This window comes from Chanos chanos, chromosome 10 (genome assembly GCF_902362185.1).
Source record: "Chanos chanos chromosome 10, fChaCha1.1, whole genome shotgun sequence".
Classification (NCBI taxonomy): domain Eukaryota; kingdom Metazoa; phylum Chordata; class Actinopteri; order Gonorynchiformes; family Chanidae; genus Chanos; species Chanos chanos.
In genome coordinates this window covers 27563668-27580840 of record NC_044504.1, presented here as the reverse complement: position 1 = coordinate 27580840, position 17173 = coordinate 27563668, and the positions used below count along the sequence as shown (strand labels likewise).

The following is a 17173-nucleotide window of genomic DNA, read 5'->3' as shown; positions in this document are numbered from 1 at the left end:
GAAGAGCGAGAGAGGGAGGTCAGCACACTCATGGAGGAGAAGAAGGCTGATGAACAGAGAATCGAAGAGGTAAAGGAAGAAACAGCAATGAACAGAGCTTGGAGGAACCAAATGAAGTTTGTGTTGCAGTATATGTTATAATATTCTAAAGTGAAATGTATTCATTGCCAATCAACTCTGTATTGTTTTTTGGTGGCTGGTAATACTCCTTCTCTCTTCTTTCTCTCTCTCTCTCTCACCCTCTTTTTCTTTTACTTCTTCTAAGTTCAAGTTCAAGTTTATTTAAAGCCCAATATCTCAAAGGGCTTTACATGCCCACAGGATTACAACAACCAGAGCAGGGTGGCACCCCCTGACTTGATCCTCAAGAAAAAACTCCTCAAAAAACCCAGATGCTAGGGAAAAATTGGAGAAATCTCTCTTCTCTCTCTCTGTCTCTCTCTCCCACTCTCTCTCTCTCTCTGTGTCTCTGTGTTTGTGTGTGTGTTATGTGTTTTTGTGTTCACACATGATTGTGTGTGTGTGGGTGCACACATTAATTTGTCCATATGTGTCTGTGTTTGTGTCCGTCTTTGTGTGTGACAGTTGTCGGAACAGAACACTGCTCTTAGCGAAGGGATGAAGAACGTACAAGCAGAGTTGTGTCGAGTAATAGAACAGCAGAAGAAAGGAGAGAGAGAGAGAGAAGACCTGCTGAGAGAGAGCCAGCGCATGGAGGGAGGGATACGGACGCTGGAGAGAGAGAGAGAACAACTCAAACAGGAACGACAGGAACTCAGGTACATACACTGGATGAAGAGAACAGAAAACATATCATTTCGTCTGACAGGAGCCGCCTTTATTAAGAAATCTCAGAGATTCGGCCAGCGTACGTACAGCAGAAAAAGGGAAAAAGAAGTGTGTGGGGGTGGGGGGCAAAGCTGTGAGCAGTTGCTGTCCTGTCATTCACTGCTGTATGGGTTTTTTTTCTCCTCAGGGAGTTGAGCAGTGAGGTCCAGAAGCAACTGACCCAGGCTCTGTCACAGGTCTCAGAACTACAGATCCAGAACAGTCAGCTTCAAATCCAAGTCCACACGTTCAACCAAACCAAAGATGTTCTACAAGGTGAGATATACACTTAGATTTAGATTCAAACGATTCAAACCAAGACAACATGTTTAACTAATAATAATAATAATAAAACCTACAGACAATATTTATTTCCATATTACAATACTCTTTGAAAAGTATTCAAAAATTGTGTTAAGGATTTTAAAAAATTATGTGAACGTTTAAATAATGATTGTAGGCAATTAACTTATGATCAAAGAGTCATCTGTGACTACATGTGTATGAAACTGTCAAGAACTGGTTTGTCCTGTTCAATTAACTATTAGCCCTGACACAGGGCCAGCTCTTTCTACTTCCAACTCTTTTTTTTTTCTTTGTGTAGAATGTTTTTCCCGTCATTAAGAGTGACACCAAGTCAGCTGTTGTGGGTCTTGAATGAAATATATGTGTATTTAGGTTTGGGTCCCTACAAAAGGGAGCATGCATACTTAGACACAAAATGTATTTTATTCATGGTGTCTCAATAAAAGCCACTTCATCCGTTTTTTTGGTGCCATAGGAGAGATTCACTGCCTTCAGGCTGAGCTGGAGAAGGAGTTACTCCTGAGGAATGAAGAAAAAGAGACGCATCAGAGAGAGAGAGAAAACCTACAAACAGAGATAAAACATTTACAGAAAGAGGCAGAACAAGTATCAGACCAACACAGAATAGAAGAAAAGGATTGGAGGGTTGAAAAAGAGAAATGGCAAGAAGAGAGAGAAGCCCTTAACTCTGAGTTGGGGTTGAGGGATGGAGAGGTGGAGGTTCTGAAGAACAGAATGGATGGATTATTAAAAGAGAAAGAAGAGCTATCACAGCTGCTGAGTGAGAGAGAAGAAGAGCTGGAGAAACTTCAGAGCAGACTAATGGCAGAACAGAAGATACTGGAGCAGAGAGTGAGAGAGGCCTGCGATGAAACAGATAGATGGAAAGGAAGAGTGTCAGACATGCAGAGGGAGAAGGAGGAATTGAATCAGAGGCTTCTAGAAAGAGGGGAGAAGGAAAGCAAAGAACGGAAAATGCTGGAACGAGAGAAACAAGAGATGGCTGACCTTCTTCGAAAGAGTAAGGAAGAGACACACAAAAGGGAGACAGACATCGAAGAACTGAAACAAAGAATAGGATCGATGGAGAGGGTGATAGAGACGCAGGAGCAAGATTTGAAGGAGAAAGAGATTTTAGAAAACAGAATCATGGTCCTAGAGGAGCAGAACTCTCAGCTGAAAGAAAGAGAGAGAGAAAAATGGGCCGAAGAGGAGAGGAAGCAAAAAAGGAGGGAGGAACAAGACAGGGAGAGAGAAAAGAGGTGGAGAGGAGAGCTAGGACAGAAAAATGAAGAATTGGAAGAACTCCAAAAAAGAACAGAATGGTTAACAAAGGAAAAGGAACAAATATCCTCGCTACTGAGCGAAAATCAAATAGAGGTGGAGAGACTGGAGGCTAAACTCACCACTGAGAGGAAGGCTGCCGAAGTGAGAATGAAAGAAATGGAGGACAAGATTGAATGGTGGAAGAAAAGAGCTGGGAAGGTAGAGAGTGAAAAGAATGAGTTAAATGAACGATTTCTGGAGCAATCTGAAAGGGAAAGCGAAGTCTTAAGGACAGTTCAAAAACAGAAAGATGACCTGGCTGACCTTGTAAAAGAGAAAGAGGAAGAGCTGCAAAAACGAGATGACGACATTTTGGATCTAAAATCGACAGCGAGATCACTACAGGGAGAAATTGAGAGACTAGAACTTACTCTGAAGGGAAAAGAGATTTTGAAGGGCCAGCTCCATGCACTAGAGATACAGAATTCACAATTTAGGGAAAGAGAAAGAGAGCAACAGAGGGAACGAGAGAGAAGAGAAGAGGAGCAATTGGAGTTAGAGAGGAGATTGAGAGGAAAACTAGAGCAAAAAGAGGGAGAGATGAAAGAACTTAGGAACAGAATGGAGAGGTTATTGAAAGAAAAAGAAGACATATTAGATCAGCAGGCTGATAAAGAAAGAGAGGTAGAAGAATTGGAAGATGAGCTGAAAACTGAACGCAGAAATTTTCAAAAGCGGATGAGAGAGGCACAGGAAGAGATAGAGAAATGGAAGGAGACAGCAGAGGAGCTAGAGAGAGAGAAAACCAGCGTAGAAGAGAGAGAGGAGAAGATGAGAGAGAGAATAGAGACAGAAGATAGAGACAGAGAGCAGAGATTAAGACGAGAGCTCACCCAGATGGAGGGAGAGGTGGAGAGACTGTTACTGAGAGAAGAGGAGCTGGAGAGAGAAAATAAGGAGCAGAGGAGTAAATGTCAGGAGCTGCAGCACAGTCTACAGAGTCAGAGCAGTCTCCTCAAAGAACATCAGGAGGAAACGGACAGACTAAAAGAAACTTTACGACAAAGAGATGAAACAGGGGAAGAGAGGCGTCGCCAAGAACGAGAAGAGCGAAGGAGACTGGAAGAGAGAGTGCAACAGCTAGAGCTGTCAAAGCAAAAGCACTTGGACCACCTAAAAAAGGTCGAATTAGAGCTGGAGAAAGAGACGAAGCAACACATGCAGAAAGCAGAACAGCTTGTTGAACAAACACAGGAGCTACAAGTTGTCTCGGCAGAGAGGAATAGAGAGAGAGACAACGCGCAAAGAGTGAAGGGGAGGAATGAGGAGTTGGTGGAAGAGATAAAGGGATTGTGGAGGAAAGTAGAGGAACAGTCAAAGGAGGTGAGGAGTCTCTCCCAGTTAGTGCAGGACAGTGAGAGGATGGTGGAGGACTTAAAGGCAAAAGAGGAAGATGACGAAGCAGAGAAAGAGCGAATGAGAAGGTCTCTGAGTCGAAGAGAGGAAGAGATGGAGCAACTGACCCTCCAGCTGAGAGAAGAGAAAGCAGAAGGAGAGAGATTGAGGTACAGGCTTGAGGAGCTTGAGAGAGGACAGCACACCTTTCTGGTAGAGAAAGGACAACGGGTGGAGAAGCTCGGTAAACAAGTGAAAGAGCTGGAAGAAGAGCGCGACCATCTCTCTGCAGAGCTGCGAAGCAAAGAGAGAGAGACAAGTGCCCTCAAAGATGAGGTGTTCAGAGAAAGGAGAGAGAAAGATAAAGTAGCTTTGTCATTGAGGAGAAAGGAGGAGGAACTCGAGAAGACAAAAGAGAAGAAAGAGGCAATGACCACTCAAGTGTCGACTCTTCAAGAGGAGATAGCAGATCTCACCAGAAGCAGGAAGCAAACACTTTTTGAGGTGAAAGAGAAAGAAAGGGAAAACCAGAAGATTCGTGAGGGGCTTAAGGCAGGCTTGCATGAAATGGCTACCTTGAAGAGTCTTCTAGAAGAGAGCTATCGTGAAGGAGAAAGTCTAAGAGCCATTCTACAAGCAAAGAAAGACAAACTGGTTGAAAGACAAAATGATGTAGGTGAAAAGGGCAACTTACAGATGGAGTTAGAGGAACTACGTACTTGGACCCAAACCCTGGAGAGAGAGAAAGAAGATCTGAAGACCCAGCTGAGTCATAAAGAGGCTGAGCTGATAGAAACTTGTCAAGAGGGAGAAAGAGAGAGAGAGAGGATGGAGAAGCGAGAGCTTGAGGTGGAGAAGGACCTGAAGGCTATGGAAACTTTAGCAGGACAGAGGCAGGTTGAGTTGACTCGTGCCAAAGTCCGTTTGGAGGTTTTGGAGGAGCAAAGGACAGAACTCAGCTCTCTGGCTGCTGAGAGGAATAAAGAGACACAGGAGCTGAGGAGTCAAGTCAGTAAACTTGAGGAGGAACTAAAGAGAGTAAAGGAAGAAAAGAATCAAGACATCTCTAGACTGGAACTGAAGATGGAAGGATTGCAGAAGGAAGAAAAGAAGAGAATTCAGCAGAGAGATGAACAAGAGAAAAGAATGGAAATCCTCACTGAAAGACTGAGACAGAAAGAGAAAGAGATGGACATGATGACAGAAAGATTTGAGAAGAAGGAGAAAGAAAGGAATAAACTTGAACAGATATGGGAAGAAAGTGCAAGACAAATCAATGTAATCACAGTGACGCTTAAGGAAAAGGAGGCAGATCTCAATAATGTTAGAGAAGCATCCTACAAAGAGGCAAATGCAAGGCAAAGACTACAGGAACAACTTCAAGAGAAAGAGAGAGTCATTGAGAAATTGAGGGACACAATTGTAAATTTGGAAAGAGAAAGGACAGAGGTAATTGTTAAGGAAATGGGTAAGAGCAAAAGCAATGAGACTGCAGAGAATTCAGAGATAAAGGAACCACATGGAGTTCAAGGTCAAAGGAATGTAGAGAGCGACTTACTTAGAGAGAAACTTATCAAAATGGAACAGCAAGTTGCTCTATGGAGGGGAAGGGCAGAGAGCTTGGAAAAGGAGGTGGACAGACTTCAGTTGGAGAACATAAGAGACTACCAGGGAGGTTTTAGAGATGTGGACAGAGTACCAGAAGATCGAAATTGGGAAAGATTGAGTGAACGACTCTCTGTGCTTCTAGAGGAAAAGCAGGAGAGTAACAGGCTCCTGAGAGAAAAAGAAGTGGAGGTGTATTCACTGAAGGAGAGAGCAGAAGAGCTTGGTAAAGACAGAGATCGGATCAGGAGTGCTCTGGCAAAGACGGAGGAGATGCTAATTAGTTATCGGGAGAGACTGAGAGAGCTTGAGAAAGACAAGAAAAATAAACCAGACGCTGCGGACGTTTCCTCACAGGTCAGTGTGTCAACCAACCCTCTTAATGACTATGGTTAGAAAACATCACCTTTTATTCTGTAGGTTATTCACCTTGGATGTTGAAATTTCTCCCTTTTACCAGAGATCAGTAACATTTCTATTGCTCACTCAAAATACTGTTTTTTTTGCCATATGATCATCTTTCCAAATGTCCCATTTAGTGTTTTAATGTTCTTGAGGGCTTAAATTCATTACTTTTTTGTTTAACAAAAAAACAAAAAAAACCCCAGTATTTTCCAGCAATGCAGAGGAATTAATTCTGTAATGGCCCAACATGATGCCAAGCTAATACTGCAAAAATACAAATCTTGTGTTTTCAAAGTCAGGGCTCTTTGGATAAAAGATTCTGCAAAGAAAAGTCAACAATAACTATTAGTCTGATTTTCTGTGGTCAATCCGTCTACCACAAAATATAACAAATCATTCATACTGGTTTCTGAATTGTTTTTAAAATTCATTTACTAAAGCGGCATACTGAGTAAATAATTCACTGTTAAAAACATTTCAATCTCCCGTCAAAGTAATACATTGGTGTTCTCTGGGAACAGATTGAGCACATGAGTTAAGCCTGTCACAAGTGTTTTTGGTCTGATAAAGTGACTGTGTTTGTGTTTGTGTGTGTGTGTGTGTGTGTGGGTGTGTGTATGTGTGTATATGTGTGTTTGTGTGTTTGTGTGTGTGTGTGTGTGTGTGTGTTTGCTGGGGGGGGGGGGGGGGGGGGGGGGGGGCTGTTTAAAGGAGAGCAAGCACGACTATGAATCCCAGGCTGTGGAGAACACAGAGACCAGCTCTGTGTCAGCACTGCAGGACCGACTGTCTGCCATGCAGAGAGCTGTGGCACAGCTGGAAGTGGATCACAGAAGACTGGAGAGGAGAAACTCACATCTGGAACAGCGCGTCGACAGGCTGAAGACAGAGAGACGCCACCTCCGAGAAACACTCACACAGGTCAGAACACAGAGCCTGTTTAAAAAAAGCTTAGTTATACTGATGTACAGATATACAGAGACTAACACGGGCTGTACAGTCTGTTTAAAATGTGACAGATGGACGGACGAACAGACAGGCTGACTGGTTGGTTGATTGACGTGTGTGTAATTGGTTTGTGTCAGGTGGAGTCTGAGCGGGCAAGACTGCGGCAGCAGCAGTCTCAGTCAGAGACTGGAGATCAGGTATGAGTGGAAGAGTTTATAACTGAATCTGTGTGCTGAATGAGATGAGAACTGTGTCCCACATTCCCCACACCCGCCCCCCTCCCCCACCCAAAAAAAACCCTCAGATTGTCAAACACAGTCAGTACCTCACTCGTGCGCTTATTTTCCAAGGAAATTAGGATATCTTACTCTTAACAAAACACAAATAAGTAAGATTGCTAAATTTGATGTATAACAAGAACTGATTTTGAAGTGAATACATACATTTGTGCATTGTTTCCTCGATTGAACTGGATAAGGAGGCCCTAAACTCCGATCCACGTTTTTAAAATCTTTAATTATGATTCATTCTTTTTTTTTTTTTTTAATGTTTTAACATAACCTGTCCACACTGTCTGAAACACGACAATAAAAAAAAACCTCTCAATGGCAATCAGTCTGAAGAACTGAAACATTTTGACATCGAAACGTCTGCTTGTGTAACAGAATTCAGGCCTCTTAAATGGAGCAGAGAGAGAGGAGTTGAGGCGTTTGAGAATACGGGCTAGTGAACTAGAGGAACAGGTGAGCATTTTTACTTTTTTTTTTAGCCCATCATTCCTTTCCTTCCTTTATCCATTTACATAAAGCTTGCTTGCTTGAGTTCATTAAGCACATGCTGTAAACTAAAGTGGTTTGTCGACAGCTAACGTTTGTGACACGTAAATGCAGGTTTTCTGAAAGCATACGCTTTCAAAGATAGGCGATATTAAGAGGAAGCTAGAACACTGGCCTAAATAGAGTTTGTGATCTCTCCTCTCTCTGTTTTAAATTGTAGGTTCACCGTCTGCGTCTGGTTCTGGCTGCGGATCATCAGGAACGAGTGGAATTCATTAATAACTCCATTAGAAACAGTAACAGTGTTTCATGTCTGAGACAGGAGCTGAAAGAGTCTTTGGCTGTCGTGTGTGAACAGCCTGTTCCGTCAGTACTTGAAACAGAGACAGAGAGATTGGACCGGAGTGTCAGAGAGGAAGAGCTGCGTCTCTCACTTAGCCTGAGCTGAAAAAAAAGGAAAGAAAAAGAGAATAGGAGGGGTACCACATTTCTGTGCTTTCTCATAGCATAAAAGTTCATAGAATGAAGACAAGAAAGGAAAAAGAGGCAGAGAGAATGGGGTGATAAGTTACAGGTCAGATATTTTTCAGCGAAAATGTCCATTCTCCTCTAACTCTTGTCTATGTGTATGTTTTTTTTTTATATATATCTTTACTTGTTACTGAATTATTACAACATTGTTCCTATTTCTAAAGAAAATGTTTACGTCCATTATCTCATGTTACACAGACGACAATCACTATGAAATTAGCGCTAGAGCTTTTAGCTGAAGTACTTTTCAAAAACTGTTACAGTAGGAACTCAGGGTCGAAAATGGCTTATTAAGAGAAATATATTGTATTTGTTTTTGCACTCTAAGCCATATTTATGCTGTTATATTTATTGGTTTTCTCATGTCTCAAGATTTTGTACACAAACCATCCTCTATAGATTTAAAACGCAACGTAGGGGTAGAGATCCTAGTACTGGATATACAGGGTCTGTGGTGGTTTACAGCAAAAATGTACTGAAAACTGTTACATCGTCGTTGTTACTGTTTGACCGTAATTTATACATTTTTATTTGTTCGTTTTACGTTTTTATAATAAACTTCTTTAAAATGTTACTCGGTCTCATTCACTTATTCATTATTCAAACGTGCTGTTTATACGCTAAGACTCTAAAATTAGTGCGCACGCACAAGCTTGACATTTCTGGACAATCGAGCACATTTGATTAAAGCCATACGATTTAAAATGAATAACGTTTTAACCCATCTTAAAGTAATTTCCAGTCTGGAGCACACGTTTATGGAAGCACATGGGAGCAGGGTGTACAGTATTCTACCACGGGAAGGCGCTGTACCCATTTCACGCTGTTGAGCGATTTTACTTTATTAAAAAGTGATTGTTTCTACCATTCAGATGACGGGAATTACATTCAGTTTGGCTGAGCTACAGTTCCAGGTGTCTTAAGTGTGGTTACGCTTTTCTCTCCATCTTACTGGAAGTGGGTCGAATTCCCTTAAAATATTGTTTCTGTTATTAAATTAGCTATTAAGGCATTCCCTCAACCACTGGCAAATTTTATATTGTAATATTGCGTAGAGGTTACATTTTGGACTCAAGTATATATTGGTTGTTTATTACTCATCTAGTGTGGTGAAAAGAAACGTTCAAGAGAAAGTGTACATACAAGTCACACGACAGACTGGAGTCGGAGTCCAGTCAAAGCAAACTCTACAGATAATCATCTAGAGACAGAGGGATTGTGCGTGCGTGCGTGTGTGTGTGTGAGTGAGTGAGTGAGTGAGAGAGAGAACCAGACTGCCCTTCAGCGTCTGCGTAAAGAGGCGAAGTTACCGCACCGTTTGAGGAGAAATAGCCTGGAAAAAACGGCGCAGCCCTGGATATTCGTAATCATGTAATTTAAGTTAGGTTATATAAATGATATCGCATCTTCTTTTAACAAACGGCTTTTTATTTGACGGATTCTTGTGTTTCTATTTAGAGTTAAAGGCCTCTTTTTTGGCTCGGTGTCAAACACAAGCTTTTGGGACCGATTCCATGTTATGTTCGTTTTGAGAAGGAATTTCTCGCTACGTGTCGGTGTGGATTTACCTATTTTTGGTATTTTATCGTCCAGTTTTCAGTGAATACTCGTGCTTCAAGAAACGTATTGATGACGATTTATTTTTGAAACCGACAGAGACAGATAAAGCTGCCAAATGTTTGGACTTTAGCTAGCCAAGCTAAGCTAGCTACCGAACTGGAAGATGACGGCCAACAAAATTAGCCCACATTGAGAAAAAACTGCTGCAAACAACATAACTCCAGACGAAAACCACGATAAAAGAGATAATCAGCAAATTAGTCCTAACGTGCGAAACAGATTTATTGGCTGGTTTATGTATTTTTTGACTTATTAATATTGTCAGCTCAGCTACATTAAAGTATTGGGGAGAACAGACACCGATGAAAAGCAAGGCAGTCACGTAAGAGTAGCTATATCTGAATATTTTAAATGTTTGTGGTTTCGGGATGAATGGGAACACTTTCCAAAACCAAGCACTTACACGGCACCCTTTAAAAGAAATCGTACTGGAAGACACGGAGGATGAAATCCCACATGTAAAAGCTTGGAAATCATGTATCGTGACTTCAGTCTCATTTTCAATCCTTTAAAGTCTGGACTGAATTTTTGATTTTCGAGGGAAAATATCTTCAGAAATAACTTTTTGACCGAAAGTCCCAATTTGACTACTACCAGAGCTTTTTGGACTAGCAAATCCCACCAGTATGGCAGTATTGGGCCAGATGTCGGTACTAACATTGGGACTGTACGCCGTGTTGTTGTTCAGTCCTGTCGCAGGTTGGTATTTTACTCTTTTTTTTTTTTTTTAATTCTCGCCCGTCTCACTTTCGTGCTTGTTCTTTACGAACCACCAACTGTATTAATAGATACAGTTGTTTGTGTATGTAGTATACAAAATACCAACCATAATGGCCAAGTTAAACTGACAGTGTCCTGAAGTACTTGATTGAAGGTGTCGCATATATTCTTCGTATTAACGGACTTCTTTTTAACAAGTATGTTTGGATTAGTTCTCTGCGGCAGAGGACGAGACGGTAACAACCAGCCCACAGTAGCATTATTTGGTTGAAGTTGGCAAAATTTAGTTGTTTTTAACCTCCTTCCTACTTATTTGTGCAATTCATTCAGCTGTGTTCAATATAGCGTGGTACTAGTGTGTGTTAGGATGATGGTTTTACAAATGTACAATATTTGGGCCCTTGATGGCGAAACGCACACACCACATCAATATGTGTATCCTGTACTTTTTTCATAACGATTCTTCATCTATGTGGACTGTGTTTATAGTCATGCTTGAATCTGTCTTTATTCATCTTAAACAGGAAACCATACACTTTCCTGTTAAGATTAATCCTGCTCGCAATGGTGCCTTTAGTTCATGATAATTGATACATTTCCGTCATAACAATGCTAGAAAAATGTGATCACACTCATTCGACGCAAGGTTATCCACGTCTGGGAACTCCTGTAGTGTGACCCGGTTTATAAAACGCTCACTGCTGGAACTATTGAACGGATGTGTTACCTAGATACTTTCCTGTAAGTGTGGTGAAGAGATGTCTGTCTTTGGCATCTGACAGCCGGACCAACGGAACCCTAGTGTCCACCCATAAACTGCTTATTTGATTCCTTGTTTAAAGTTTGTATGATTTTAAGTAAACTGGTGCTTTTACTTGATTGTTGGATTTGCTAAAAAGTAGGCCTGCGGCCTGTTTGTTTCTTGTAAAATCATGATGTAGCGTGTAGGACTTTGATAGATTGATGTTTTCCTCAGCTTTAATCAATGTGTAGGTGTTGTTTTTCCTCTGTGACATTTCGCACATTTATGAACGATTTGATTCATATCAAGTTTGTAAATGATCATCTCTGACGATGTGACTGTCGTCTCATTTTGATTGTGATTAATTCATACTCAAAGCTTAAATTATTGGCTTTTCGAGAGCAAATGTTGACTCCTTATCACATTAATTAGAGGGTTAAAACCAGTGACCAAATTTGACGAAGACCTATGCAAGTCTCACCTGACTTGCCAAATAAATAACAGGCCGCTTTGCAGTAATCCCACTGATCCAAAAACCCAGTTTAATCTCAGAGGAGATTTAGAATAAGGGCTTTGTTTGGTATGTATATTGTACATGCTACTAAAACCTCAACTGTGTGCTTAGGTTTAGTTCAAATATGTACGTTTAAAGCTAGTCAAAGGTAAAAACGTGGCATAAAACAGGCAAGGAGAGCCTGATGTGGCAAAATGTGCCTGTGCAGTATCATAAAATAAAGAAACAGGAATATTTCTGTTGGAATGAAATAAGGGTTTGTTTTGCCAGGAGCAATGCAGCCTTCACAGTGGAACTGTGGGAGGAGAATAGAGTCCTCAGCAGTAGCAGTAGCCTCAGTAATGCAGTTTGAGTCTGGCCTTGAACTGGATAAGATAACTACAGCGACTTTCCAGATACCGGTGGGGGGTGGATAAGGGAATTACGATTCGGTCAATTTCTGTCAGTTTCTCTTCACCAAAAAATGCGTACTTCTTAGAAGGCCAGGCGTTTCGTTCCCTCTTTTTGTTAAGCCACGTTCAGCCAGGGAAGAGCCAGTGAAAACCATTGTATCTTTTCTAATGATGTCCAGGGCGGGGAAGGAAAGAGGGGGGAGGTACTCCAGGGGGAACCCTGCAGTAGATTATTGGGTTAAAGGGGCTTGAGCTCAAAGCAGTCTGAGCAGCCACAGCTATCAGTGCGTTCTTCAGCGCCCACTTTCCTTCTTTTCTTGTTGTGTGTAGTGTATTAGCATGGTTCATTAGCATTTAGAGGCAGTCAGCTGGTAGAGTAAGTTGAAGCTGTTTTGCTAAAACAAAGCAGCGGTCTGCTAGCGTAAAAAAAAGACGAGATAGCCCTTTGGTCTGAGAGCGTAAGAGATGAATCAGTTGTTTAGAATGTCTCACATCTGTCGAAGCCAAACAGCTTGTGAATGAATTTTTCCATTTAAGATTAGATCAGTATGTTGTAACCTTTTTGATTGGTTTTGTAATGATTGTGCAGTGAGATTATGGAAAACATGTTGCAAGGCGACAGTCAGTTGTATTAAGCAAATAGCCCCATTTTTGAACTAAACAAACAAACAAACAAACAAACAATGGACTCGAAAACAAACTAGGACTATTCATGAGAATTTTTACTGCTTGCATGCTGTTGCATTGCAGATGTTGATGTGAAGTGAAAGTCAGTCTTGTTTCCTTTGAAACCAGTGAACATGACTTCAGCAGAGAGATGTTGATGTTTCCGACACCTGAATTTTACCAAAGACTCTCTGTGAACTAAAATAAACCTTCGGTCCTCCAAGCACCTGCACACATTAGTCCAGCAGGCTCCATTAGAGGAGAAATGGGCTTGTTTTGGCTCATGCTTGGTTATTAAGATTATTAAAGAAAACAAAAAAAAGTACAGTGCGTAAATTTCAGCTCTGTTTAGGGAGAGAGGAACAGAGAATGGGCTGCTCCCCTGGCAATTTGGAGAGAGAGTTCTATTTTTCTTTTGTGTGTCCATATTTAGTATAAATGGAGTAAATTGGCAAACATTTAGCTAAAAAAATTCTCTGAACTCTCTCTGACCATAGTCTGTCCCAGTTATTCTTACTCTAAATCCATGATGTTGCTAGATGTATGTAGTGATATAGTATGTTATATGGTATAGTTGAATAGCATGGTTCCATTGGTGATATAGGAGACTGGTACAAGTTTTCTCCTCTCTGTGTATTTGTCTTATGGTGTATGATGAATCTGTAAAAGTGGTAGGTTGGGAGAGCTGTTATGTCAGCAGCGGTTCGCCATGTTTAAACTGGTAATTGAGTTAAGACTCCAGTAGTGAAGTAAGTTAATAGAGTTTCTAGCTGGCACTCTGCCACAGCTCTGTATCCTGCTGTCTGTCTTACAGGAGCAGGTCTGCCAGCATGACTGTAGACCAGCTCCACCACAGAAACTACGTGTGTGTGTGTGTGTGAGAGAGAGAGAGAGTAAAATCATGCAGAGTGTGAAACTACTCCCTCTCCTCTCTCACTCTCTCTCTATGCATATATATCTCAAAGTGAAAAAAGCAAGTGGCTTGTAGTGAAACTGGAGTGAGATGCGTGGTCTCTCTGGCTGTGACAACAGTTGCATGTGTATATGCCCAGAATCTCATGCCTTTCTCATACTGTGAAATGCATCTACCATCGTTCTAACTACCTGTCATTACATAACTCACTTCAATTAACGCAAAGACCCGCTGGGATTTACATGAACCTACAGCCATTCAGCAGCTCTCTCACTGATAGCTGTTTAAATATTTTTAAACAAATCTCAGTTTATGTATAATGTGGTTGGTTGATACTGTTGACTAGACTGTGTTTGTTGGTAAATATTAGCCGTTAACGTGGTCCGATAAATAGATATACTAATCCCAGGACAACCTTGGATGTTTTGTTCAGGACTCGGTAAGCCAGGCTTTATTTGTTGTGGGTTGTTTTTTTGTGTGTTTGTGTGTGTGTATGTGTGTGTGTGTGTGTGTGTGTGTGTGTGTGTGTTTTCTGAGGGAAATGACCCCATGTTCATTGTGTCTGAGTTGGTTGTGAAATGTACAGTAATTTGTATGCTGACGATAATGATCTGGTAATGATGTTCAGTCTCCACTGCACTGAAGAGACTGAAGCTCCAGGCAGTGGGACTGCCATTTCTGATGGTGGATGCCTTTTTTTTTTTTTTTTGACAAATGTGGAAAAAACGCAGCTGACCTTGCAGTTGTGTAACTTGCCGTTGTGTAACTGACTGTTGATCATGTTGTGTTGAACTCATAATGCAAGTGCAAGTCAGTCAGCTGTGGGTATGTGTGAGTGAGTGAATGTCTAAGATATAGAGATATAGAGCTTGTCCAGGGTGAGTGTATAGCTGAAAGTGAGCGCTGGTTTGCGTATGCGTTTGTGTACGATGCTTGATGTGCTGTTTTGCGTGTGTGGTTGGTCATATACCGTGAATGTGATGTGGGACACACATCAACCTGTGACACCTAGAGATTTCCACTCTGTCTACACTCTGTGTGTTCTAAATGTTACTTCCTGCACAGCATCCCACTGGAACACACACACAAGTGTCAGCCCTACTCACATACTGACATACAACTGGTGTGTGTGTGTGTTTGTGCAGCTTTTTGTATGTTATTCTGTGTGTGTGTGTTAATAAGAGTGTGTTTTGTAGGGAGTCATCCTGTGTTTTGTAGCTGTGTTGTAAAGACATATATGTGTGCCTTTGTTTTTAGTGCTTAGTTCTTTGTGTGTGCTATTCAGTGTTGGGTCAGTTACACTGCTCTGTTCAGTGTGTGTGTGTGTGTGTGTGTGTGTTCTCTGCTCTGCCCTCTTTCTCTCTCTCTCTCTCTCTCTCTCTCTCTCTCTCTCTCTCTCTTTCTCTCTCTCTCTCTCTCTCTGTGTCTGCGTGTGTCTACACTGGTCTGTTTTGCGGCAACAGCAGGATTTAGACTAAACAATGTGTGTCTGCCTGGCTCCATAGGAGCGAGGGGGAGAGACAGAGAGGGGGAGACATTCCCTTGTGGTGACGCCTGCCCCCTCCGTCTACCCCCTCCCTACACAAACATGCACGCGCACACACACACACACACACACACACATATGCACTCAACACACAGACTTTTTTTGGCTGCAGCTAAACAGGTTGATGTTTCTCATTCATAGAAAACCCTCTTATCTCTCACTCACTAACTGCAAAAATTGCTTCACTTGTTTTCTCTATCATGCTATGTGCATGTTCTGTATGTGGTCCCACCAGACTGTCCACCTCCTTTTTAATTATTCCTCTGAAATTCATCTGCTTTTCATTCCGTGTGCAGTAAATGATTTTGCTTAGTCATGCCTGCCATGATTTGTTGACCAGCGTAGTATTCATATTTCTTGAAATAATATCGGTGCTGTGGTAAAGCGACTCCCTCGAAAAGAGGCAGCGAGAGCTAGCGAAAGAGAACAGTCTCAGTTTTTTTTTTTCCTGGCTTCCTGCCATTGTGTCTCCTCTTCATAGGCAGATTCATGCTAATGTCGTGTTTCAGAGACACTGACTGCTATGTATAAAAACAAACAACAGATGGCATGCTGATCAGTGGGCTTTGTTAATTTGTTGTTGCATATAGGAAAAAAGAAATATTTGCATCGTTGATATTCATCAAAGTTATGTTTTCACTGACATATATAGAGTTTATTACCTTTCACTATCAAATTTCATTTGACTTTTAAAATGCTTCGTCCTTACATTTTTTTCTCTTTAGAAAAAAAAAAATGCTGATATCTGTACTTTGCCTTTATTTGGCAGAAATTTCTAAAAATGAAACAGTTTCTAAACAGTTGTGGTGAATTGACATTTTAAAATGGAGGCTAAAGACCATAGAATGAAAAGGAATCAGACTTTAGCCCCAGAGAGAAGAGCTGGACTGGCATTTGGAAAGCTCATTTGGCAGAGACTGGCATGCCCACATAACCCTGGCACAGGGGCAGTGAGCGGCTGCCAGCGGTGCAGGCCTACGTGTCTGGGTGGCAAGAGGCAAGTGCAGAACAGAGAGGAGGGAGGGAAAAAAATTGGACCGAATGCGATTTTTTTTTTTTTTTTTAAAGGGTGGGGGGGGTATGTCAGATCTCTAACGCAGCCTTTGAGCATTCAGAGACTGCACCCTGAGGCCAGACAGAGTCGACAATGTGTGCCAGTCATTTTGGAAAACCAACCTGACTGATGGAACAGCTGAGCAATGGAATCAGCCTTAGGTCTGGGCATTTTGTTTAGTGTGGAGTGTGTTCAAACGAAATTTTAGGCAGGTGTCCCTCCATACTCCAACACACCCTGTGTGGAGGTTTATATGGTCCTTTTTTTTTTTTTTTGAAACTGAGAAAATATTTGTAAAGGAGAAACTAAATAATCCTTGAGTGATTTTCATTCTCGGTGCTAATTGGCTAAGTATCCTCTTATTGACTGGGGTTTTGTTAAAAAATTAAAATAACCTTTAAATTTCTGATGAAAAGCTGATTGTCAACTCAGCTCATGTTCCTAATCAAGGCAAAGCTGGAAATTATTTACTGAATAGTTTGCTATGCCTCTGTAATTAAGGAGTCCATTTTGGGTTCAGTCAATCAAGTTTGTTTTTGTGATTTAATTAATCCTAGCTAAAGCAGTACCTTTAAGCCATCTCTGAGCTTTGCTTTAAGAATCAGTTGCCTAGAGACCATCATCTCTGTGTCTGGTCAGTTTTCGGTTAGCGGAGCATGGAAACTTTTCTTGTCCAGTTCCCATAGCGACTGTGTTTGTGCTGTTGAAAGGTGGGGGTTTCTGATAGAGGAGAAAGGATGAAGGGGTTGGGGTGTTGGTGCCATCTGGTTTGCTTGGATCCAGGTAACATGTCACCCTGCGCTCAAGGCCCCTTTTAGCTCTTTTTCCACCGGGATGGTGCCAGTGCAGAGCCAGTTCTGCCATGGTGCCTTGTGAGAACTGGCCCGCACTTCGACAGGTTTGAGAACCGAACGTTACTTAACAAAGGTTGGGGTAATTTCCATGG

The 17173-nt window shown here is 41.6% G+C and overlaps 2 protein-coding genes across 3 annotated transcripts in view; both read left to right on the top strand.

Moving 5' to 3' along the window:
- LOC115822273 (trichohyalin) overlaps positions 1 to 7977 on the top strand; it is a 16078-nt gene extending 8101 nt beyond the window's left edge. Inside the window, exons 15-22 of the mRNA XM_030786022.1 lie at positions 1 to 69; positions 586 to 779; positions 977 to 1104; positions 1610 to 5757; positions 6544 to 6726; positions 6891 to 6950; positions 7419 to 7496; positions 7750 to 7977. The exon at positions 1 to 69 is cut by the window's left edge and continues 85 nt beyond it. Coding sequence (XP_030641882.1) covers positions 1 to 69; positions 586 to 779; positions 977 to 1104; positions 1610 to 5757; positions 6544 to 6726; positions 6891 to 6950; positions 7419 to 7496; positions 7750 to 7977 — 5088 coding nt within the window. The remainder of the gene's footprint in view (positions 70 to 585; positions 780 to 976; positions 1105 to 1609; positions 5758 to 6543; positions 6727 to 6890; positions 6951 to 7418; positions 7497 to 7749) is intronic.
- A 1350-nt stretch (positions 7978 to 9327) lies between these two features.
- Positions 9328 to 17173, top strand: part of bmpr2b (bone morphogenetic protein receptor, type II b (serine/threonine kinase)) — a 37790-nt gene continuing 29944 nt past the window's right edge. For both annotated transcript variants that reach the window (XM_030785923.1, XM_030785927.1), the window contains exon 1: positions 9328 to 10379. In XM_030785923.1, coding sequence (XP_030641783.1) covers positions 10307 to 10379 — 73 coding nt within the window. In that variant the 5' untranslated portion in view covers positions 9328 to 10306. The remainder of the gene's footprint in view (positions 10380 to 17173) is intronic.